The sequence below is a fragment of the Excalfactoria chinensis genome, chromosome 16 (genome assembly GCF_039878825.1).
Source record: "Excalfactoria chinensis isolate bCotChi1 chromosome 16, bCotChi1.hap2, whole genome shotgun sequence".
NCBI lineage: Eukaryota > Metazoa > Chordata > Aves > Galliformes > Phasianidae > Excalfactoria > Excalfactoria chinensis.
The window spans coordinates 262,771-287,873 of record NC_092840.1 but is presented as its reverse complement, the minus strand read 5'-3'; the positions used below and the strand labels follow the sequence as shown (position 1 = coordinate 287,873).

General features: G+C 46.1%; 1 protein-coding gene across 4 annotated transcripts in view; it reads left to right on the top strand.

Annotated features, from left to right (window-relative positions):
- Window positions 1-871: 871 nt before the first annotated feature.
- The window catches only part of RBM19 (RNA binding motif protein 19), a 46,313-nt gene continuing 22,081 nt past the window's right edge, over window positions 872-25,103 (top strand). For 2 of the 4 annotated variants that reach the window (XM_072351188.1, XM_072351187.1), the window contains exons 1-21: window positions 872-1,013; window positions 1,819-2,001; window positions 2,736-2,867; window positions 3,040-3,078; window positions 3,675-3,891; window positions 4,385-4,641; window positions 5,097-5,189; window positions 6,115-6,193; window positions 6,908-6,979; window positions 7,636-7,836; window positions 8,323-8,453; window positions 9,024-9,145; window positions 9,896-9,992; window positions 10,508-10,618; window positions 11,104-11,304; window positions 11,870-11,987; window positions 14,122-14,267; window positions 15,553-15,613; window positions 17,230-17,309; window positions 18,358-18,413; window positions 19,634-19,750. In XM_072351188.1, the coding sequence (XP_072207289.1) occupies window positions 978-1,013; window positions 1,819-2,001; window positions 2,736-2,867; window positions 3,040-3,078; window positions 3,675-3,891; window positions 4,385-4,641; window positions 5,097-5,189; window positions 6,115-6,193; window positions 6,908-6,979; window positions 7,636-7,836; window positions 8,323-8,453; window positions 9,024-9,145; window positions 9,896-9,992; window positions 10,508-10,618; window positions 11,104-11,304; window positions 11,870-11,987; window positions 14,122-14,267; window positions 15,553-15,613; window positions 17,230-17,309; window positions 18,358-18,413; window positions 19,634-19,750 (2,549 nt within the window). In that variant the 5' untranslated portion in view covers window positions 872-977. The remainder of the gene's footprint in view (window positions 1,014-1,818; window positions 2,002-2,735; window positions 2,868-3,039; window positions 3,079-3,674; window positions 3,892-4,384; window positions 4,642-5,096; window positions 5,190-6,114; window positions 6,194-6,907; window positions 6,980-7,635; window positions 7,837-8,322; window positions 8,454-9,023; window positions 9,146-9,895; window positions 9,993-10,507; window positions 10,619-11,103; window positions 11,305-11,869; window positions 11,988-14,121; window positions 14,268-15,552; window positions 15,614-17,229; window positions 17,310-18,357; window positions 18,414-19,633; window positions 19,751-25,103) is intronic. The other 2 variants (XM_072351191.1, XM_072351190.1) reach the window with 1 other exon arrangement.

The window sequence follows — 25,103 nt, the reverse complement described above, 5'->3', positions numbered from 1 at the left end:
CTGTCTGGTGGCAGCTCTGTCCCAGCACTGCCTGCTTAGGAGGACAAGGGCAGAGCAGTCCTGGGCACAGCGTGCTGAAGCTGCGTCCGCCGGCAGCCACAAGCAGAAGTTGAGGAGGAGATGGGGAGAGGGGGAGGGGGGTGTGGACAGACATCCCAGTGAGGACAGGAGTGACAAGGGCATGGTCTGCATGTGTCAGTGACGGTGCGTGGGGCCCTGTCAGTGCCAGCTTGTGTCCCGGTGACAGGCTGACAGCCCAGCAAGGACAGCAGCAGAGGGCAGGAGGAGCAGGCCCTGTGCTGGCATCTTGTGCAGACCCCTGCAAGGAGTAGGGCAATGGGAGCAGGCACGTCTCCTCCCAGGCTGCAGGAGGAAGGCTTCATGCTGCATGAAGCAACAGACAGCCATCCTGGAGCATCCTGCTCTCTCCTTTCTCCTGTGCACTAAGCCAGTCCATCCCTCCAATTCTTCTTCCCTGGAAATGCATGTGTTTCCCTTCCTGCTCACCAGGGACTTATACCACACTCCCCAGCTACATGCCTGCTTTCTAATCCCGGTGGGAGCAGCAGGGCCCTTCTGCCATACGCTGCCTGCGTTCAGGGTATGGGGAAGCAGGGCAGCACCGGGTCCAGCAGCAAGCCCAGCAGCACCAGAACCAGCACCTGCACTTCTTCCTGCGGGCAGGGCTGGAGCTGAGCAGGAGTTGAGCCCCCTCTTGCAGACGAAGCCCTCTGCACAAAGCAGAGCTGGGTGAGGTGGTTGGAAGCGAAAGGGGGCTGCTCCGAGGGGTACCGCTCCACTTCCCCGTTCCGACCCATTGCTAACGGCCCGCCGCCAAGCCCCGCCTCATCGCGCTTGCGCACCGCCTCTCCTTGCTCACGTGATGCAGCAGGAAGATGGCGGCGCCCAGGGGTGGCGTGCGGGACTGTGAGCCGGGTTGGGCCTAGTGTTCAGTCGGGCTGCTCTCTGTTGCCGACATGTCTCGGCTCATCGTGAAGAACCTCCCCAACGGGGTGAGTCTGCCTGCGGCCTTTGTATGGCAGCGTTCGGGGAACGGAGATGAGTCTGATGGCTGCTGGGACGAGAGAGGGCCGGCAGAGGAGACGGAAAGGCCTGTGGAGGGCCCGTGGGTAGATGCAGGCGGAGTGCCTGGGGGAGCGGGCGGGTTCCGGGAGAGATGGCTCCGGGCTCACCGGGAGAAGGGGCTCCTCGATGGAGCAAGGAGAGACCTTGGGGCAGGGCCGGTGGTGCCGGTGGGCTGTGGAGATGCCGTGGGGCCTTGAGGAGAAAAGAGCTGCCCTGGGGATGGAGGGCTCTGCGTGAGGTATGCTTCGGGTTCTGTGGAACAAAGTCAGAAGGTACCCTGTAGCTGCTTCCCAGCCCGTGCCTCTGCCCTCAGGACACATCCAGCAGCTTCTGGGGTGGAGGAGAGGGGCAGTTTGTGGCTTTCTATCCTTCCTTTGTTCCTAGGGAGGCAGTAGCAAGTGTAGGCGGTTCTGTTCTAACACATCTACCCCCAGGGGGATACTGAAAGCTGCTTGTGGGTGGGCTGGATGCTCCACTGAGGGCATCCCAGCACCTGGGTGCAGCCTTTAGCTATGGAGGTCTAGTAGGCACAGAAGCATACACGTATGGAATTTGTGGGGAAGAGGACAAGTTTTCATAGCTGACATGTGTTTCTTATCAGCCTTGCCACAACAAGGTGCAGTTTCTTCAGAAGTCCTTTGTGTTAGTAAATGCCTTGCTTTAGACTTATCTGCAAAACATCTCTATAATTATGTTGCTGATCTGCCTTCCTTTTCTTCTTCCCTTCTCCAGATGAAGGAAGATCGCTTCCGGAAGCTGTTTGCAGCCTTTGGCACACTCACTGATTGTTGTTTGAAGTTCACCAAGGATGGCAAGTTCCGGAAATTTGGCTTCATTGGCTACAAGTCCGAAGATGCAGCTCAAGCAGCATTGAGCCATTTCAACAGAAGTTTCATAGACACCTCCAGGATCACTGTGAGTTGATATGTAAAAATACCTTCTTTTGGTTCTTAAGAAACTTAGTCACTAGGGGATTTGATAGCCTTACAGATGAACAGATAAGGGCAAAAAAAAAAAAAAAAGTCTGGAGACTGAGTCCTTTGCAGCAAAACTCCATCCCTGGAGGCATACAAGGCCAGGCTGGATGTGGCTCTGGGCACTGTGGTTTAGCAGCTGGCAACCCTGCCCATGGCAGGGTGATTGAAACTAGATGATCCTTTTCAACCCAGGCCATTCTATTATACAGTTCTATGATAACAGCAAAGCCTGATGCCAAGAGTTACTGCTGCTGTTTTGGGTAGGTACTTGATATGAATGGGTTGTCTTCTGTGCCCTAGCAGTGATTTCAGTATGGGTTGGGGGAAATGCCAGGTTTTGAGCTGTAATAATCTGAGCTGTTGAACTTGATCTTGTTTTTTCATTTGTTTAAAGTGATTCATCTTACTGTACTAGACAGGAATTTTCATTCATGATAAGCAGGAAAGCTTATTTGAGTCTTTGTAATTGAGTGTCACAAACTGCCATTTTGAGTAAGTATGAAGCTGTATACTTCCAGAAAGAACATTTGTATTGAGACCTTAACCTAAACCCTCCATTCTGTTCGGGTTATGAGAAAGATTCTTGGTTAAGATGCATTCTGCAGTTTCAGAACAAGACTGTTGAAGATGAGTTTAATTAAAAACTTGTTTGTTTGTTTGTTTTCTTCTCAGGTTGAGTTATGCAAGTCTTTCGGTGACCCTTCAAAGCCCAAAGCATGGAGTAAGCACTCTCAGAAAGTCCCTGCTTTGGAAAAACAGCCTGAGAAACCTGTGACAATTGCAGCTCCCACAAGCACGAAGAAAGTAAGTTTTGCTTTTTTCCATGAAGATCTGACACATATCAGTGTCTTGGCAGAGAGAAGGGTAGCCTGGGACGTGGAAAAGCGGACAGCTGATGTTAGGTTGTTAGGTTACCTGAGAAGCATTACTGGCTCTGCTTCTGATAAGGCTTTCTAAAAATGACTTCTCTTCCTAGGATAAAAAGAAGAAAAATGCATCAGAAAACTTAAAGGAGGTGAGTAGAGTTTCAGTTCCAATGCCTACACTGTTGAGAAGTTGTATTAAAAGCCAGAATTGTATAGCCCTTTTCTGTACTGCTTTCACTGTTATATATTAAGCAAGATGTGTGACTTAAAGAACTCCGTAGCAGTTCAGTTCCACTGAAATGAATCATGATTTTAACAATCTCAGCGTGTATATATATATGTGTGTGTATATATATATTTATATGTGTACATATATATTAATTCTTATGGTTTTTTTTAATCGTTAAGTACTTCTCCATTAATAAGCACTCTATCCAGGACAGGTCTTTGAACGGTTGTGTCACATGCAAGTTGTGTCATGTTTAGTTTGCATACTTTTTTCCTTCTTTAATATTTTCTTGTCTCCTTTAAAGTGTTTTCTAAACATTAAATATGAGGAGTGGGGCTAAAAGATTGAGAAGATGTTAGTGACTAAGTGCTTATCTTGTGAGTGTGAAGTGGACTGCTCTTTGTGAACTGTTTTTTTATGGTACTGGAAATATAATTGAATTTTAACATGCTACTTTTGTGTCTTCGTGTCTTTTTATTTTATTTTATTTTTTTTGCTTGGTTTGTTTTTCAACAGCTGGAAGAAGATAAAACATTCCAGGAATTCTTGGTGGTTCACCAGAAACGGTCTCAGGTGGCCACTTGGGCTAATGACACTTTGGCAGAGGAGACCAAGAAGGAAAAATCAAAGCCAGTGGCTGATTATCTGAACTTTGATTCAGATGAGTCTGAGGATCTGAGTGAGGAGGAGAAGGATGGGGGTGAATCCTCTGAAGATGAGAAGGAAACCGAAGGTACCAAAATGGACAATCACCCTTTGCTTGGCTTTGTCTCAGTGAATGTGAGAGAAAGCGTGCTGATGGGACTTGATTCAGTGTCCCGCTGAAACAGAGCGTGTAATCAGAAGGGTAGTTTCCCCAGCAGATAACTCACTGTGTGCACTGTGGAAGTGCAGATGTCTTTCCAAATATGGAGAAATGTGGGAAACACTCTTCCTGGTATTGCTTTCTCTTGGGTTGTTAATTCAAAGCCTAGGAAAAGAACAGGGAAGTCCTTTCCAATTTGTTTTATACATGAATTGTTGCTTGAAAGAAAGCAGGAATCCTGGCATGTTAGTGTTGAAATGCTTATTTAAAATTGCTCTGCTGTTTTCTAGATTTATCTTTAGGTGGAAAGTGTATAGTAGAAGGTTATAGTTCTTAGCCTGTTCTTAGCTTTTACCTGGCTGGGGAGAGAGCAGCAGTATCTGTGCACAAAATTTCTTTGTTCTTCTCTCCTTTCTGACAGCAAAGAAACAACAGGAGAAGAAGGCAGCTACAAGAGAAGACCTCTCAGATATGGATTACCTGAAATCTAAAGTAGTGAGGGATTCCTCCTCCTACTCTTCATCCAGTACAGAGGAAGAAACAGATAGTGAAGAATTGGAAGTGGAAAGCAAGACTGAGGAGGATTCAGGCATTACAGAAAATATTGGCACCCACGCAGAAAAAAGGAGGAAGTCAAAACCCCAAGAAGCAGAGAAGAAGAAAGGATCCACACCAGAGGTAGAACTGAATTACACTTATCACGCTTAAAGAAGGAGCTTCACGGGATAGTATTTGTTGGTCACTCTAGGGGTGTAATTGAAAGCTTGAAGTCTGTGAGACCCCTAGGTACCAGCTTTCTTGGCTTACTGGGTGGGACCCATTTAAAAAAGAAGTTTGTCAGATCTCCTCTCAGTGCTAGTTAAATTCCTCATTCTGGAAAACAGTATTAATGCTTCTTTCATAGACTTTTCTCTCTTCTTATGTATATCTGCAGGGAATACTTTTGCAGAGCTTGTTTTTAGCATCTGGGTTTGATCATTCCAGTCAAACCTTGCACCCTTATCTAGGTCCTCCTGGCCAGGCTGATGCAATTGTTTTTCCTCCTCCACTCTTCAGCCTCCTGCTTACTATTCAAAATCACCTTGTCATATCATGACTTCTATGGTTTTTCAGTTAGCTTCTTTTTTTTACAGTCTTCTGTGCAGCAGAAAAACCAAGTCAGTTCAGCAGGAGCAAGCACACTACACACAGTGAAACTACGTGGTGCTCCTTTGAATATCACTGAAGTAAGCTTGGTTCCCAAGCTGAGAATTCCCAGCTTCTAACTCAGCAAGGTCTTTGCAGAGGCCCTGTCTTCACTTGGTTGAATTGTATGGACAGTTGGGGAAGGTTTTTTTCCTAGCTTTGTGCAGAAATATTGTATGAGTACTGCTCCAAAAGTAATGCCTCCTATTCTTTTTATGTTGGTATGGTAGTAAGAGATGATTCTTCCCACCAATCATATCATCATAGTATCGTGCGAGTTGGAAGGGACCTTAGAGATCATCGAGTCCAGCTCCCGGGATTCGAGCCCTCTAGTGTAGCAGAGCGGCAGTTTTACCCCTTGCGCCACAGGGGGGATTCAAACCCGGGCCCTCTGGTGTTGCAAGTGGCGGTTCTAACACCGTGCGCTACCAGGGGCACACAATGTTCCTTTACATTTTGTTGCTGTGCAACAGATGGCAGCAGAGGGGAACTGACAAAATGGTATCTGACATGGATGTGCATACAAAGCAAAGATGAGGAATTGAGTTCCTCCTTGTGAAAAAAATTACTCTTGTTGACATCTGTCAGTGCTTGCTGAACATTGATGGAGACCAAACAGTGAGGGGTGAGTGGTTTGTTTCAGTGCTGACGACGATGACTCTTACGTTTCCTCCTCTGGTGCAGCATCCAGGCTCCTGTTCATTGCTGGTGAAAATACGGAGCTAATGGTGGTGACTATGTTGACAACGTAGTATTTTGTAGCTGAGAACTGCCTCTATCAGATAGTATTACAATGCTCTTTGTATTTATTGTAGCTTTTATGGAAATAAATAGGAAGCATGACTTTTGGAGTGACCTACATATATTACATGTGGTGTTTTTGTAATGCTTATTTAAGAAAAGAAAGTCTGATGCCCGCTTTCCATATCCGGTTGCTCGTTTAAGAAATTCTTATTCTTCCTGCAGCAAAAGATTCGAGAATTCTTCTCGCCTCTGAAGCCAGTGGCCATCCGAATAGGAAAAGATGCCCAGGGGAAAAATACAGGTAATGTATATATGTGGAAGATGGTTGGCTCTGTGAGTCAGAAGATCTCTCAATCACACCATTGCTCTTTCCATCTGTAGTTCTGCATTACTGGCCTGTGTCCCGAGTCTTACAGACCTTTCTGTGACTTTGCAGTTCATCTGCCCTAGTTGCTGTCCATAGGATGCTGTGGACAGAGTAATGTTGGCTGTACTCCCTTAGGGTAATGCAGCAGACAGCAGCAGGAGCCTTTTCTTTGGTTTGTCTTTGAAGCTTTCCTACACTTCCCAAACCATGCCAAGGAAAGGCCCCTTCCTCTGGGAAAAGCTGCTGCTGCAGATCTGCCTTTAGCCAAGGTGCTTTCCTGGCTGGCTGAGATTACTGGTAGTACCCATCAGAAGGTGCAGGTCCTTGGAGCTGATAGGGAACTTAGTTATGTGCTTTCCTTTCATAGCCTAGAAGCAGATGCACCATTTCTTTGCTTTTGAGGGCACCTTTGGAAAGCCTACTTCAGCTTTTAAGTCAGGCTTGTTTTGTTTATACATAGAGAATGAGCTAATTAAGAGGCAGCCTTCCAGTCTGCCACAGCCATTTTCAGGCTGGATTAAAACTTTAGTGGGAGCTGAATGTCTTATCTGTAGGAATCTATATTTTAAGCCTGATTCACCCTTAATTAGCCCATTGGTGACTGTGTTTCCTCACGTGATGCTCAGCAGAACCTTTGCTTCCTCCAAGGTTTTATCTTTGTTGACTTGAAGAGTGAGGCAGAAGTGCAAAGGGCCTTGAAGCGGAAAAAAGAATACATAGGTAAGTGCTGTTTGTTCCTTCTCATTCTGGCTGATGCCAGTGACAGAGTGCTCAGGTGTTGAAGTACTCCCTGTGAAAGAATCTCCCGTTGCCTTAGTTTCTTCCAAGCAAATGGTGGGGGAGATTTCCTCTGCACAGCTGTTGTGGGATAACCAGTTGCCATTTAAGAGCCATCAGGAGCAACTTAAAGTGGCTGACCTGTGTGTGTTACTCTTTGGCTCTTGCTATTTGTCATGTGCCAGATGTGTATCTTTGTATAAAAATGATGTTGTAAAAGTCAAGCTGGAATAGTGCAGGAAATTTGTACAAATGATTCTCCAAGCCTGCATTTGAAACCTATTCTTGGTTAAGTCTGTAGTGAAACTACTTACACTTGGAAAAACATCCCATGTGGGACAGGAACATATGCTTAGAAGTCTGTGGTTGAGGTTGACAGAATCAGGACTGAAGCTCACTGAAGGGAAAGGAGTCTGAAGATGACTAACAATAGTTCTGCTATTATTTCTTGCAGCTGTCATTCTTTTATTTACTCAGAGTTCTACTTAGTTCTTTTGAGTTGTGATTGCTTTTGTCACTACTGTAAGCCTTCTCTTAACACAGTGATAGCCCAAGGCCTCAGGAAGCATCTAATGTGCCTGTATATGTTTGTTGACTAGGTAAGCAATACGTTGAGGTATCTCGATGTGAAAATACCCCAAAAGAAACTGTTACAGCAAAAACTGATCACCAACCTTGGCAACGAGTGAAGAGGGATGATGAGGAGGAGGAAGACTTATCTGAATCAGGGAGACTCTTTGTCAGAAATCTTCCTTTTACTAGCACAGAGGAGGACTTGGAGAAGATCTTTTCCAAATATGGTATGTACTTGCTGTAGTACTGGGACTTGCAGGGCTGTGTCTCCTTGCAAACAGAGGTTTGCTGGGTGGGAATGGATGTATGAATCTGTGCATCTCACACCTCTCAGACTTTGACTTAAGTCATCTTCACTGCCTGGTGTGATGTGCCAGCATGCAACTGCTTGGTATTGAAACAGACGTATCACTTGCTCAGAGTGTGTTGTGTATGCATTTGCCCTCATTCCTCATATCTCTAATCCAGCAATCAAAGCCTTGTGTGCTACAATATATCTGGACTTTGGGTGCTGTTGCTGGGCCTTCCTTGTTGGTCTGTAGCTAAAGGATCCTGACCTGGACTCATGGCTCACCACACACCTTCCTGTAATGTTCAGAGCAGTTCTCTGGCTCCTTCCATGGCTGTGATCAGGGGATGCCTGTTCAGAGTGTTGGTGGTGAGTGTGGTGGCCATGTAAATGATCTCTCACAGAAAGGCCTTTTCTCTTGCAGGGCCCCTCTCAGAGATCCATTTCCCTATCGACAGACTGACAAAGAAACCCAAAGGATTTGCTTTTATCACGTACATGATTCCTGAACATGCAGTGAATGCCTATGCAGAAATGGATGGGCAGGTGTTCCAGGTACAGTGACTGAGTTTCATATGCTGTCAGCCTACAGCTGGTAAGGGTGGTTATTAGTGAAGTGGACAGGTGTTTGCTCATATGTGTTGCTGAGCACAATTCCTCTAGGTGCTAAGGGGTAGAGTCAATTCTCCTTTACTATCTGGGAACACACTTGACTAAGAGAAGTGCCTGAAAGTTTCTTTCCTCTGCTTAGTTCATGAACTTCTGTGAATTATTTCAGAGCTTCAGATCAATGTTTATAGATATCTAAAGTGCAGGTGTCGGTTGGATGAGGGCAGATTCTTTTCAGTGGTGTGTAGTGATAAGACATGGAGCAAGGGCCAAAAACTGAAATTTTCACACAAAGAACTTCTTCACAGTGAGGGTGGCAGAGCACTGGAGCAGGCTGCCCGGAGAGGTTGTGGAGTCTCCCTTTTTGGAGATATTCATGACCCATCTGGACACCTACCTGTATGACCTACTATAGGGGAACCTCCTTTAGCAGAGATGTTGGACTCATTGATCTGTAGAAATCCCTTCCAACCATTGCAGTTCTGTGATTCTGAGTCCCATCTTCTTTTCTTTTAGGGCAGGATGATGCATCTTTTACCCTCCACAATCAGAAAGTTAAAAATTGAAGATGTTGATGCAGAAGAATCTTCCTGCTACAAAAAGCAGAAGGAGGCCAAGGACAAAGCCAACAGTGCCAGGTACGGAGGTGTCTTGTAGCAGGGTAAGACAACGCAACCTGCCAAATTGCCAGATGGCCAGAATGCATCTTTGCAGGGGATGTATAGATTACCAAAGTCAATAAAGAATTTTTATGCAGCTTTTTGTTTTCTTTACCCTTTACCTACTTGATTCCTTTTTCCAAGTAGCTCTGGTAGTTCAGCAAGTAGCATAAATAGAAAGAAACGTGGTTTTCATTGGTTTTGTGTATGAATTTTTCTGGTGTCTAATAAAAATTGATCTCATGCTGTTAACTCTTCAGGGTAGTGGCTACAAATCAGTTATGTCTTTCTCTCCCACTTGGCCACCTGCATTCTAAAGCTTGCAGGAATTATCTTTCTAACAGATTCGTTTGAAAGTTGACAATATTTTCATACTTTATGGGCAAGGAATGCAGCTTTGCTCGCACAGGACTTGTGCTTTTAGGAAACCGTATGAAAAAAGACATGTTCCTCTGGCTAGCTTCCAGCTATAACTTTATAGCTGTGACTACTAACCTGCTAGGGAAGGAGAGCTAAAGTGCCAGCACTGCTGCCTTTGTTTGCTTACCAGTCATGTCTCCCTCATTCTGTCCATTCTCTAAGGGTGTTCTACCCTTCTTTTCCTCCATCTTATCCTGGTTAATAGTGGTGACCTTGAAAGCTCTTCTTATTCAGGACAATTGAACAATGAGATGTCAGCAGAAGAAAAAATTGCAAGGCTTTGAACCTGTCTCTTCTTTCTCTTTCCAGCTCTCACAATTGGAATACATTGTTTGTGGGGACAAATGTTGTGGCTGATGCCATTGCTCAGAAATACAATGCTTCCAAAAGCCAAGTGTTGGATCACGTGAGTTGAGTTACTGATCAAATGTGATGGGAGGCTATTTTCCATCCTCTTTGCTCATGGCCAGCACCTGCCTGGTCATTTTGCACAGCAAAAGCTGCTGCACAGTCATAAGCTCCACAAGGACTGAAGCGTTAGTGGTCCTGTAGCCTGTCTGTAGGTAACAGTCTCTGAAACTAGAAGTCAAAATGATACTCCCATCCCTGCTTTTTCCCTCCTAGTTAGGCTTTTTTGTGGCTGAAGTTTGTATTTGTACGTGACTAACATTGATGGGAATTCACAGACTAAAATTTAAGATCCTTCCTGGAAACTTCACTTTCTTTGAGAAGTTCTCTAGCTCCAACAGCAAAACTCCCAGCAGCTTCAGAAGAACTGGAGCATTTTGTCTTCAAGTTCTCTGCCAAATTCCTGTTGCTTCTAAGAGTAGCAGGAACAAGTGCTCAGCAAATTCCTGGACCAGGCCCTTTGCTTCTGTTTTGAACTCTTAACACATTGTTGACTGTTATTTTTGTCTGCAGGAGAGTAAAGACAGTGTGGCAGTGAGGGTTGCTCTAGGAGAAACCGAGCTGGTCCAGGAAATCCGACGGTTCCTCATTGAAAATGGAGTTAGCCTGGATTCCTTCAGCCAGGTGAGATGCCTGCCATGAGGCTGCAGAGTGAACCTGCTTCTTCTGCCCAGTCCTGACATCCTGTAGACTCTTTAAGGTTTTTAGTTAATTCTCAACATTGTGCAAGATTGAACTATTAAAATGGTTTTGAGTTGTTCTGAACTCTTGCAAATGAAGTGGTGCTTGGGATAGTTGAAGTACATGCTACAGTCTAACAGCATGTTAGTAGCAGACATCAAGTCCTTTGTCTGTAGCAGGATGTAGCTGGAGCTGAACTCTTTGTGTGTGAGAATTTGTGTAATGGGGTCTGTGCAGGGGCATGGATCTTTTCAACAAAAAGCCTTTTTCGAAGAGGTTGTTGGCACTTTTGAATCCTGAAAAGGTGTGATGTGGCATGAGAGAGCACGTTATGTTGAAAATGAAATATCTTCAGTTAGTTAAAGATTGGTTTTTGCTTTCTGAAGTCCGACATCGTCTTTTTCCTCTTCTCCCACTGAACATGTCAGGCTGCTGGTGAGCGGAGTAAAACTGTGATCCTGGTGAAGAACCTCCCAGCCACCACAAGCACAGCAGAGCTGGAGGCTGTCTTCAGCAAACACGGAAGCCTGGGCCGGGTGCTGCTCCCAGCCGGAGGCATCACAGCCATTGTGGAGTTCCTGGAGCCAACTGAGGCCAAGCAAGCATTCACCAAGCTGGCCTACTCCAAGGTGAGTGTAGCCAGGGGGTATGTGACTTTCTGGAGGATGCTGGCTAATTGTGAAGCTGCACAGAAGAGTGCATGCTAAAATGTGAGATAAAGGTGGTTTTTGAGGCAAGTTAGCTATCAGCATCACTATGTTATTCCCTGGTTCTTAGATTTAGGAAGATGCCCAGTGCATCCATGTGCAGTAGCAGCTGCGTAGAACTCCCAACTTATAGAGGAAAAAAAAAAGTTGGAGGAGTAGAGCTGTGACAAGTGTCCAAAAACCCTCTGTGGCCCGTCAGATGGTTTCTGATGCCTTTTGCTACAGAGGAGTTAGTACTGAAGCTTGGAGCTCTCCCTTTCCTAGCTTTCTTTGTTCCTTGTTCTCTGGTTTCCATAGGCTTGTCCTACACAAGGTTGGTTACTGACTCACTTCTCCAGTGAAAGATGGTTGAGCCAAACAAAGATGCTGCGTAGCTTTTCTTCTCTTTTCTATAACAGAGTGTTTGAAGGGAAAACAGAGCTGAGAGCAGACCTTTCTTCAGGCCTTACCTTCTACTCTTCACATTTCTCCTGTGTTCTCTCCACAGTTTCACTCTGTGCCATTGTATCTGGAATGGGCTCCAATGGGTGTCTTCTCCAGCCCAGCCCTTCAGAAAAAAAATGTAGAGGCTCTGGAGAAGGAGGGAAAAGAAAGGCTGGTACCTGGTAAGAGCTTTAACTGTATCAGAGGAGTCTGATCTTGTTTCCATGCTCCTTTCCACTTGAAGCGGCAATGCTGACATTCTTTTTGATGCACTGGAACAGGTTGCCCAGAGAGGTTGCGGGTATCCTGGTGGCATTCAGGACCAGGTTGAGGCCTTGGGCAGTATGATCTGATGGGTGACAACCAGCCCAAGGCAAGACAGTTGCAACTGGACGGGCTTTAAGGTTCTTTCCAACCGTAATGGCAGCAGGACTGGCGCAAAGAGGTGTTACAAAAAGAAGGGTGCTTACCTGTCCCTGGAGATTTAGGCTTGCAGAAAGACTCCACAAAGGAAAGATCTCTTTACTAGAGATCCCTAGTAGCAGTCAGCCCTTAAATGGGATCTAAGAGAGGTGCAGCCAGGCTCCCTCCCTTTCAGTCACACATCTGAATTGCCTTCACCTGTGCTCTCAGGGCTGGCCCAGTCTTTTCTCCAGGTGCTCAATCAGCGGTTCAGGCTGTGACTCATCAGTTCCCATATACCAACTTAAGCTATTCTGTAACTTTGGTACAGAACCAGCCTTATGACATTCTCTATGTGGTTTTTAGTGTCACCTCACTGTGCAGTGTGGTTGTTGATGTTCCCATGAGTGTGCTGGGCTCAGTCCTGTCTCACTCCTTGTCTCTTGGATGAGCTGTGAGCAGTGTAGTACTTCCTATAGCACACCAATCCAATTTGGATTGGAGCTGTTGTTCTGGTCAAGGGCAGGAGATTTTTGGTTAATTTTGCTCTTGGCATCAGCCAAGATTTGTATGGGATTTGTAGTTACTCTGTAGGCCACCCCATAACCCGCTGAGCACATGTGGTTACATGCTCTGCAAGGACACCCTCCTTGTGTGAGAGCACCTGAGCACAGCAGTGGGAGGATGTGGCAGCTGACTTGCCAGTGGCAGGCTGTGAGTCTCTGTAGTTCCTTCTCTGTTCCTCTTGCGTTAGTCCCTGCTGTGTGCTTTGTCTGGATGCTTTTTCTACTGCTGCAAGGGCACAGCCTTCCTTCCACTGGTAAACTCTCATTTTCCCCATCCTAGAGGCTGTAAATAAATCTCACCTGTATATTTAAAACCTTTCAAGCCTCAAGATAAAGGGCTTTAAGCACAGGAGCTCCTGGAAAGCTGCTCAGGGCTGATAATGGTCTTTGCTGCCAACCTCTGGAGCTCTGTGTCTAGGAGAGGGAAGGGAAGGGATATGCAATAAACTCCTCACCTTGTTCACAAAAGGGCTTCAGGTGGCAGCACATGGCCTCTTATTGTGCCAGCCATAGATGGAGGCACCTTTTCATCCTGTCCTGTCTCACTAAATCTCTTCCCTCCCCCTTCTTCAAATTACTTGTTTTCAAAGGCACTGAGTTTTTTCTGTATCATGCTGGCAAGCACCCTGCAGGTTGGGGCAAGGAGGGTTTGACCACCCGACTGGAAAGGTCTGTGTGGTGCCAGGGGGGTAGAGAGGGCAACTGGATGGAGCCCTGCAGGGAAACTTGGCTCTGGAGGTAGAGCTGGGAAGTGTCTAAGTACCGCTGGCCCCATTCAGGTTCTCTCATACCATCTGAGAGAGCACTGAGCCTAGGAAAATCATCAAGGAGATAGTGGTAATGCCAGAGTGAGTTGCTTAGCTTGGTCCTCCTGAGCACAGCATCAGCTATGCTGTAGGGGCTGAAGCTGATATGAAATACAAGTTGTCTAGGAAGTGAAGAACTTGGAACGCCAATGTATGACAGCTAATGTATCTAACAACAGCCTTCATGTGCTGAGGGGGAAGTTGTGGTTTCACACACTGTGGGTATGTATTAGCAAGAGATGAGGTGTTATAGCACTACAGAATGGCAAGTCCAGGGCTCCTTGCCTAGTTCAGTAGGTGTCTGGCAAGAATTCATGTGGAGGTGCTTTTGGGGTGAGGAGTAGGTTTATGGAGTTTCTGTGTTCAGAGGATTTTGTTTCTAGAGGGATCTGTTCACATGTGCATGTTGAGCCTGTCTCAGTCTTTGTTCACTGAGTCTGATCTTGCTGAAGCAGTGACTGCCCGCTGGGGCAGGGGGTAAGCTCACTCCGGATTTGGCTTTGTTGTGTCTTATAGCACTGAGTTTTCTATTTTTGTATCAGATGGTGACACAACTGTAAAAAGCTCAGAGCAAACATCAGCACAGGATGAGGAAGAAGAAGAGGAAGATGATGAAGAGAGCATTCCAGGGTGTACCTTGTTCATCAAGAACCTCAACTTTGCCACCACAGAAGACACTGTGAAGGAGGTAAGCCATAAGCAAGGAGTGGAGTCTGGGTTTTGCTTAGAACAGGCAGACTGCTCTAATGGAATAGGAGCAGGTTGAGACCATGCTGGGTCCCTTGTTGCTGGAAGGTTTGCATGGGCTTGAAGAAAGGGCTCTCCTGTGCTGCAGAGAGAAAGGTGTTCTCCACCTCTGCTGTGCTAAGGATAAGATGTTGAAAGGAGTTAAATTGCCAGTGGCATAGCCTTAATGGTGTAGGAGGGAGCACTGGATTATATTGGGTCTGGGAATCTCCGCTTTTGAGTTTTAGGCTTCAATTTGACAGATGTATCTGAAACAGTTTTGGTGGATTTGAATTCTACCTCGGGACAGGTGGAGGCAGTAGGAAATCTTTTCAAGACTCTTCATTTCCCATTCTTCTCCTTGGGATCAGTACTTGTGCAGCTGTAATACTGCTTTACATGCTAAGGCAATAAAAAAATGATTATTTCATTGTCATGTGCAAAAATTTCATCTTAAATTTTGTACCAGTATGGAGCTGTTTGTGTTATTTTACCTCAGCAGAGCATTTGGGAGAGATTGTAGCATTTCTAAAACCACATGGGAAGTGATTCTAAAATCACATAGTGAAGCTGGGAAAAAACAGCTGGGAGTTCTCACCTCTGCCACTCTCTGTGGCCTTGTGATCCACCATATTTCATGGTCCAAGAATGGTGGTGGGATATCAGTCCATCCTGGACTTGTGCTACTTCATCTTGGGATGCAGCTGCTGGTATAGATCTGGTCCAGCTGGCTGTGGGGACAAACGTAAATGTTCGGAGAACGACTGGGACTTGTTTTCGTTCTTTCTTTTTTCCCTGGTACCATCCAGTTGCTGTTTTACAAAAGAGCCATACAAATGTTGTGCCACTGTAAGACAGCCCATGCTGTCCTGCAGCCCACTCTTACAGCTCTGGAAGGAGCTGTTTTCTCAGGGGCATTGCAGGGGTTACCTGCAGTTGGGTCCCTGCCTGCATGAGAACAGCCTGTAATCTGCTGTGGTCCCCTGCAACAACCACAGAGGTCAGTGGTTTCTGAGGAGTGTTGAAGGATTTCTGGCAACATCTGTGTTGATTTATTTACAAGTGTGTGTGTGTATTTGTACAGAAATAATTTTGTAAGAGAAAAAGCAGCTGTATTGCCTGGTTATCAGGTGTACCTGGTGGGGGGGTGGGCTTGTGAGTGTGTGTTCCTGGCTCTGAAAGAGTGCTATGCTGTCACTCAGACTGACTCATAAGCCTCTGACAAAGGGTGTCTGAATTCCTTGCAGACATTCTCCAAAGTGGGAGCTGTGAAGAGCAGCACAATATCGAAGAAGAAAGACAAAGCAGGTACTCTAGATGTTACTGTTCAATTTCTTCCCACAGCTGGTTGCTGAGGGCTCAGGTGTGGCATTGCGTTAGCATTCATCTGGATGAGCATTTGTTAGGTTTGCATTGACAAAATCTTCAGTGTTTCTAGAAGTGTGCCTGTTGAAATGGCTGACAACAGCAGCCAAAAACACAGTGGAGTTCAGTCTAGAAGGTTACACTGAATTGTGGAACTTATAGAGATGTGGCCTTCTCATGAGTTCAGGACAGAGAAGCCAACTCCTTCAGGATCACAGAGCAGGATGCAAGTTGAAAGGGACCAGTGTATTAAATGATTGCACATGTGCACAACACTTTATCCACAGCAGCAGCCACAGTCTTCAAGGGTGCCTGGCTGAGTACTGCACTGTGCAGGTATTGTTTGCTGCCTGTGCTGATCCCAGCAGGATCTCTGCCTATCTCTCATGGGGTTGGACAGGAAAGGCACTGTGTAAGGCAGGTGCAGCTAGGTGGGCTGCATCTTTCCAGTTTTAGGCTAGGGATTGCGCAGCTCGGTGGGATTTTGCCTTAGGGAATGGCTCCCTCGGCATCCTTTTGCATGGAATGCTTAAAAACTCTGATTCAGTGCCTACGAGAACTATTGGTTTCTGTTGTTGCAGGGTGATCTCAATATCCTGCTGCCTCTCAAGTTCAGAAGTTAGAAACTTGCTGATGCATTTTTTCTTGTGGATTTTTCTTTTCCTCTCCTAGCTTTACTTATGGGCTTGGAAATTGCAACTGCCTTTCCAGGTCACAGAAGCATGTTCTGTTTTTTGCCTGCCTCACAGATGTTCTGTCTCTGAAATGTTGGGCTTTTGATTCATTGTAGTGGGAAATCATCCCATTACTTGCACATGACAGTTCGCTTGGTTCCCAGCAATGGTCAGTAACTGCCTATTTGCTGTGTATTAACCAAAACCAATTTCTGAAAAGGTTGCAGATTAGAAAAATCTCATCTGGGGACTGGACTGCAACCTGCATATTTCTTTCCCATTACAAAAGTCACACTTATGTCTGGGCTGTTTACAAATTTCTGCAGTGAAGATCTTGTTTTGTACGTGAGGAAAATGTTCTGTGTATAAGCAGAGGCCTGTGTATCTATAATAGGATCAGTCACCCTGACTACAAACAGTGGTTGTTCTGTAGGACATACAGTTATTGTTTTATTTATGGAGGCTGTGCTGAAATCTCACAAAGCTAAAGATCAGTTTGGCATACAGTGCCATCTCTGACATCAGCACCAAAACAAGCTCTTCAAACTGAGCGTCCATTCTAGAGCAGTATCTTGTTCCATGCAAGCTGGCAAGGAGTGCTAATGAGGAATATGACGGTCAGGACATGGACAGGTTGGCCTCTTCTCTGGTGTATTAGTTTTGCCTTCCCCCCATTTTTAACAGTCAGAGATTCAGGGAATTTTTGTGCTCGCAGTTTTCCCTGGAACCTGTTGGGCACTACAATTAATTGTGCAAATCTGTGTAATGCTGTGGCAGTGTTAGTAGTTAGTATGCAGCAACACTTTCTTTTGGTTTGTTTTTAAATGTACTTTTTAGTGTCGTTGTTTCCCGCTATCATAACAGTTCTCCTTTTTCTTCTGATAGGCACTTTGCTTTCTATGGGCTTCGGATTTGTGGAGTACAAGAAGCCAGAGAGTGCTCAGAAAGCCTTGCGACAGCTCCAGGTAAGCAGAGTCACTGGAACAGATTGCCCAGAGGTGCTGTAGATGCCGCATCCCTGGGATGCCCAGAGATGGCAGAAAATGTGGAATTATTAAAATTCAGAAAGTTTATTCTGCAAGCTTTCCTCTGCAGAGCTGACAGAGACCCAATCCCCACAAAGTATAACTTAGTACTTGGTGTTGTGGGGTTCTGTTTTATCTTTAGTGAGCCTGTCTGTGCTTCAGGCACTTGTAGCCTCCCGCTTTCTCTATCACATATGCCACAGGGCTTGGATGCTCTTCAAGGGAATAAGGTGTTGCTGGAACAACACCTGGGTGATATAGGCCTGACAGCAAGAGCACTCCTTATCTAAACAGACTTGGAGGAATTACTTTGTGTGTAATTGCTGTTTGCTCTGTGACCACAATCCATGGGTCTCACCTTCAACAACTAGCGATTTTGCATTCCACAGCTGGTGTAGTCTTGAGGTAGACGGGTGTCTTGCATTGTTTTGAACAGCAGAATCCTGGGGTATAAGAGAAAGCAGGACAATTGAGATTTTGCAGAGGGAGTGGGCAGTAGGGCTCCAGGTTCTCAGCGTAAAGCTTTTACATGCCCTATGCTGTGTCAGGACTAATTAGGCTGCTTGTTTTCTGTGCATTAATGTGTGGGTAGCAGGAGACAGAAGACTTTTGGTCTTGGCTATTGACAGCAAGTGAGTCATCCTTGGCTCATTCCAGAACAAGCAGTAAGGTGCTCCCTGCCTTTTGAAGATTCTGCAGCCCAGAAAGAGAAAAAACAGTAGCCCAGGGCAAGGAAATGACTTGTCTTTGCCAGATTAGTGGCAGAGCTGAGGCCAGTGGGCAGACGTCAGGGTGCTGTCTGCTTCCTCAGTTAGTCAGACTGTCTCCAGCTTCATAGCAGAACCTTGCCTTGTATGAACGGGGAAGATCTTCAGTGAGAAGGGAAGAAATATATGGAAAAGATCAAAGATGTGAAATGCTATGCTTGTATCCTGAAGCTTGAATGCTGTTGTGACTCTCATTTTTTTGTTTTCATTTTAACTTTTAGGGCTGCATTGTAGATGGCCATAAGCTAGAAGTTAAAATCTCTGAGAGAGCTACCAGGTAAATCTGTCTTCCCTCTGTAGCATGGTTACATTTAGTCTGTGATAGATCTTGGTAGGTTCTTCATTTCTAGCAACTCTGCTTCATAAGGATGCATGGCCAGTAGTACTTTGGCTGTTTGATGTGTCAGCCTTGTTGTGCATTGCATGGAGTTGCCTTAGTCAGTACTTGGAAAGGAAGAAAGAAAAAAGGAAGAAAAAAAAGTAGATGTGAAGGTGACTGACTTCCAAGTGAAATCCTAAGCAGCATACACAGATGGTGTGCCAAAAGTGGGTCCAAGGTGAGAACCAGGCACATGATACTTGTTTCACCTTTAAGGAAAAGGCTTCTCTGAAAAATGTCCAACATGCTTTTGGTGGGGTGCCTCAGAGACAGACCTTACTGTGAAGTTAGATTTTATAATGTCATATAAAGAGGGTGACTGACTCAGGTTTATACCTTTAGTGCTGAAATCTGTGACTCATGTCCATTGGGATTTTGATGATCTATGTCTATGAGGTTTAAAAAATAAACCAAGTGTTTGAAGGTGATTATTGGCACCCTAAAAACTGTCCTGTAGAGACACTTTAAGAAACACCTCACAGCATTTCCAAATGGCAAAATTCCTTTGCAGATCTGGTCCCTGGAGCCCAGAAGGCTGGCAGTTCACTAGCTGCACTCCGTATTTTGGTTTTTTTAAGCATTCATATCCATTCTAGATTTTAAAATCCAGCCTGTGATGTATAATGCTTACTTTAAGCTGCTGTGTTTTTTTTAATGTTAGTTAAATTTTTATCTAGTTCAAATGCAACACAACCTATAAAATAATTTAACGGTATATTTTAGTTTTATTTACTGTTTTCTAAGTTAGTATTTAAAAGAATGATCATTAGCTTGCTACTTGTTTAAATATGTGCAAATGGTTCATCTCCTGATACTGAATAGACAAAATTTGGAGTCAAAAGAAAAGTCAGCTGCAGATGTGAATACAAGCCTACTGCCTGAGCTCTGTTGTGGCCGCACTTAGCAAGCCAGAAGCTCTGATTTTAAATTTGGGATTTAAATTACTTGCATTCATTTCTTCTCTATGTAGCCCATGTCAGTTATCCCAATTGTCCATGACAATTATCCATTGTCACCAGTATGAAGCCCGCAAAGATGTCGTTGTGAGCTAGCTGGCTAATTCTGACGGCTGGCATTCAAGCAGACAACATGCCCTTACCTGTCTGTTCACCTGACAGGCCTGCTGTGAAGTCCTCTCGAAAGAAGCAGACAGTCAAGAAGCAGAAGACTTCCAAGATCCTGGTCCGAAACATCCCATTCCAGGCCACTGTCAGGGAGATCAGGGAGCTTTTCAGGTAGGAAAACATTCTCTGTCAGGTCTGGGCAGTGCCCTGCTCAGGAGCCAGCAAGGTTTTAATGCAGGATCTTTTTGTTGGATTGTAACTATGAATTTTGACTTCTTTGAGGTACCAAGTGAACTTGTAAGTAGAAATGATGTAACAGGTTTTTTTGCTATAGAAATGCCGTCTGTGAGATAGATTACATATGCCAGAGTCTTGGCTCGAGTTCTTTGATCTGCCAGAGCTGGGTGGCCCATCACTCTGCAGCAGGCATCCATAGAGGACGGACATGTCCCCCCATCTAACAGATGATGCAGCCTCGGATGTTTTTTTCTCTCTTGTTTGTAAGGCTTGCAGCAGCGTTCCTGCTACTTGGCACACCTGGCTGGGAGGAGCACTGAGAGCCGCTGCAGACAGCTGGTGTGAGGTATCAACTCGGGCCAGCTCCTCGCTCCATCTGCCCTGCGCACACAATGCTGTAGCTCCTTCCCGGCCTGCAGGGAGCATATAAATCTGGCTCTGCCTGTGCTGCACTGGAGTGCGTACCTAATGTGCTTGATGCTGTGCATCCCTGTGGCTGCAGGGATGTGAGGTATGCAGCTTGTCAGAGCCCCTCCAGCAAAAAGTACCTCAAACCCTACCTTAGTGATCAGTAGGGATTTCGGGATCCCAGCCTGCATTCTGCTATGTACCTCCTGCTCTCTTCTCTCTGTATCCTCAGCCCAGTTGTGCATTCAAGGATACATTAAGCCTTGTAGTGTATCTGAGAAAAGAGTTGTAGCTGTGTATAGTGCAGCTTATGTTGTCTGCTGTAGCCAGGGTAAGAATCTGGGTGGTGGGTCCAGGCCATGCTCCCCTCTGTGCTGCTGGCTTGCTGGAGGAATCTGGGAGAATCACTGTCTAGCTCTGCCTATCCATTTTGCTGTCAGCAATACCGAGGGAGGCAGCATCCATCTGCAGGATGTGAAGTCCTGGGTCAGGAGGAGGCTTTCCTGTGGAGCTGGTGTTTGTCTCAGCAGCAGGCAGTGGTTCTGCTGGGCCCAGACCATGCTTTTCCTCAGCCATGGAACCACTTTAACCCTTTGAAAGTTATCAGGCCATGCACCAAGAACTGTCTTGCACAGAGCCACAAGGCCTTTCTGGGAGCAGGGGAAGCTCCTATCCCTATATAACTGCTCTATGAGCTATGATGCTCTCCTGCCCTGACAGTGGGTAAGGACAGTAGGTCTGTGCTGCTACAGCCTGTGTTCTTGCAGGGTAGAGGAATGCCACTGGTGGTGACAAAAGCTGTATGCTGCAATGCTGTTTTGGAGTGGGGTCTTTGGTTTTAAGTGGGTGCACACCATGACTCAGCTCAGACAAGTTGAGAAAAAACATGGTGTAAGGATTCACATAGAAGAGCAAAGGGATTTTTGTGCTGTGCAGTTGTAGCCTGGATGCTTTTGCTTCAGCATTGTCCTGAGGCCCCTAATAAGGCCCAAAAAAGCCTGGGGCTTCCAGGGCTGTGTGCTGAGGGCTGACAGCACTGCTCATTCAGAACTCAGCCTGTTTGGTTGCAGCCATGTCCCTCATGCACCTCAGCACCAGAACAAACAATAGCGAGGATCCTGCCTGCCTTTTAGGGTGCCAGGCTACGTTCATAGAATGGGGAGACTGTAAACATCAAGAGAACCAATGAGTCCAGCAGAGAATGAGGGCCTTGCTGTGTGTTTTATTCTCCTACCTTGTCTGGCACCTGGGGCTGGGTAGAGGCAGGGTGGCTGTGATTCACATGGCAAGAAACACACAGCCTCCAGCAGCATGCTGTTGCCAGTGCTCTGGGGTGATGCACAAACATTCATTTCGTTTACTTGGGTTCTGTGGAGATGGGAGTTTGGTCTTCAGTACAACAGCCGATGGTTTGGGGGTGCCCACAGTACTCCTTATGCCCTGCCAGCCATCCAGGCCTGCTGAAAGGCTGAAATTGAGCACAGCTGAGCACTGCCATGTGCTTTGTCTTCCAAGATGGCTCTTTGACAACAGATGCTTGTGCCCTGGAGCTTCTTGTGTCCCTGTGTTTAGGAACCTGTCTGATTTTTGTTATTGGTTTTGAAATCACGGATAGTAGTTGGGCGGCACGGCCAGCAGGGCTGCAGGGGGCACTCTTAGCCTGCCCAGGAGAGTATCCGGGGCTGTGCATGGCACCACCAGCCTGGGAACACAGGGACAGAGCCAGGGCACAGCCCCAGCACAGAGCCAAGCCGGGGGCCCTGCGGATGAGCTATTGTTTCATGTGCTCCAAAGTCCTGAAGCCGATGTCTCTCAGCCCGCTCCCTTCTGCTTTCTTTTTTTTTTTTGTTTGTTTTGTTTCCTCAATTGCTTTGGCAGGAGAAAATGCATGTGTTTTCACCCCCCAAACAAATATTTGCATGTTTTGAGGTTTTTGAGAAGCTGTCTTCATTTCTGTATCTCTCACAGGTGGATGTTAATGGCGCTGAAACAGCAAAGCAAAGGAGCTGGATGTTTTGAATAGCAAATTGTGAAGGTTTCTGTACACCATTCAGGGTTTCCTGAGCTGGCAGTGCTGCCCCGCTTGTCTTTATGCTTTTTAGTATTGTTGATTAAGGATCCATAGCTTGAACGCTTAGACCTTCCCAGCGCTGCCACTCTCATTCTTACAGCAGATGACAATAGATGTGGCTGCTGCCTTGTTCTGGCTGCTTGGTGTGAGCAGAGCTGTGCTGCTGTGGGGCTCCGAGTGCCCACATCCATGCTGCATGGTGCTGCTGCTGCAGAGCTCTGCCTTCCTGTCCCCGGGTGCTGCTCTCTGCCATCCACTGGGGCTAGTTTTGTGAGATCTGATGGATGTTATTTTCTCCAGTGGGAGAAATGCTTTTCAATTATAGGGGCAGCTTTTGGGCTAGGTGTGAAGATTTAGCTTTTGTGGGTGTGTTTTTTTCCCCATTTTTGTTCTTTATTAGATTCTACTGTTATCTTCACTACCTGGAAAAATAACAAAAGACAAATGGTCCTTGGTTCTCCCTGAAGAGCCATAGTTAGGGGGGGAGAGACAAAGGCACTGATATCCCATGAAGACTGCTAATTTTTGCTACCAAATTGGTGGGCTTTTATGGCGTGACTTTTTTTTTTCGAAAGGAACTGGAGATGTGGCAGGTTGAATTGGAGATTTGTGAAAGGCCACATTGTCACAGATTGGAGCTCTGGCAATTTCTGAAAATTAGGCTCCTTTAAAATCTTACCACATTAGATCCGTGCAACCTTCATTGGATGTTCCAATTAACTGTTTGTTTCACAGCGTCCTCTGCCATCCTCCTTCCCCCCCACCTGCATCAACTTTCATGGATATCAAAGTCATGGCTGATTTGCAGCTGGCCCATAACATTTCAAAGAGATACGTGTTTTATTTTTGCCAAAAGAGATGTGGTTAGATTTGGAAAGAATTGTCTTATAGATCTCTGCCCAACTGAATGCTACCTGAGACATATATGGAGGCAGAGAACCTGCCTGCAGTTGGATATCCCTACTGCTTTTGCCACCAAAGGAACTGCATCTTAAGTTGCATGTTCTGAGGCTGGCACTGTTTCCTTTTAATTTCTTTGCAAAGTACACCTGTATGTATGTACAGAGTATGGAGAAGGGTCCTAAAATTGCCGTAACCTCTGCTTCCAGCTCACCTCTGCCAATTGGGCACCCAAAAATTCTGAGCACTGCTCAAGATGAGGTGTCAGGGCAGTTCCTGGTTTTCTCTGTTCTAACAAAGATGTGGCATTTGCTGCCTGATGAGGAGGAAGCAGATCTGCTCCCCCTGTCAGAGGTGTCAGAGGGCAGAAGTGAGAGCAGCAGTGGGATGGGGCATGGGAGTGAGAGCTCTGCTAGGAGAAGGAACATCTCTGAAGAAAGATGCAATGGATAAACTGGCAGAGATTTTTTATTATTATTATATATATATTTTTTTTAAGGCAGTAGGTAGTCTTTATGAAGTTAATTTTATAAGATGATGCCTTTCACTTCTTCTGACCTATTATAATAAAGTGTAGTTATCAGAATGGGCTTTTCATTTCCCATTATGGAGGACACGGTGGTATAATGAGTCCGTCTGCCAGACACACTTGCTGTTCACACCTTTCTCCCAGTAATGGAGCCTACATGGCTGCAGACAATTTCTCCTTCCTGGAGTAACAAGTAATGTTGCCCTGTTGAAGCTGTGGAAATCTTTGCTACTGAAAGGCAGAGGAGGGTAGAAAAAAATAGTAGAGTGCCTTCATAAACATGTGAGTTTTTTAAGCAACTGCTGGGCAGTATTAATTAGGATGCACAGTGGAAATGCCCCTGGGATGCATGGCGCTGCAAGCATCACTTTCTGAGCAGTCCAACGTCAGCTCACTCTGAGTGATATTTTGCTTTCAAAGCCCTAGATGTTGTGCTAGAAAGGTTTCAAAATCCATTGCTCTTCTTAGTTGCTTCCATTTCCATCTCGGTGATTTGAGGGGCAGAGGTGGGGTTGCTAGCTGTGCAGGCACCAAGTGGGCTGGACCCTACTACTGCGGCAGGAGAAGGGGAACTCATCCCCCCTTTGTAAGAAGGGCTGCTGGGAGCTGCTGGGATTGTGCCCTACTTGCCTGGGCTGTGCATGCAAGCAGACTGAGCTGCATTTGAGCCATTGTATCAAGGTGATCCAACAGTCAGCCTGCAGCTACCACCGGTTTGAGGGACTTGTGTCTTGGGGAGGAGGGGATGGGTGTTGGATAATAACAAAGCCAAAGTGAAACTCCTCCTGTCCCATATGGGGTTGGCTGCTGGTTGGAAGCCAGCAGCTCCTGCTGCCCCTGCAGCAAACGCAGAGTTGTTCCTCAGGCTGCTTCTGCCTGGTGAGAGCCTTGTGGTCACTTCCATATTTAGGTGGGCACATTAGTCCTTTGGTGCCCTCAGATGGACAGTCTGTTTTCTGGAGCTGTCTACAGCAGTGGGGAGAAAGGCTCATCCTCTCCACCTTTGTGTGCTGGGGTTTAGGTGCACTGCAGAAGAGGACCCTCCTTTTGAGGAGAGATCAGTGTATGAGATGCTTGGATGGATGCTGCTGTGTTGGGGCCTGGAAATGTCTTTGCAGCTGAGCTCCAGCTACTCCACAGGCTGATTTAAATAAGCGATCAACCCTTGAGGACTGCATCAGTGTGCGTGTGTGCCCTGGTACCCCCCAGAGTACCCTGGATTACATGCTAACAGAGCTTTAGATCCATTTTGCTGATTTTTGGGGGAAAAAAAAAAACACATGCTGCTGATTCCATTTCAAAGACAGTTTCCCCAAACCTGCATGCTGCAGACCTGGGCCTGGAGTGCTGTGTAGCTTCGTGCCCTGGAGGAGCAGTGG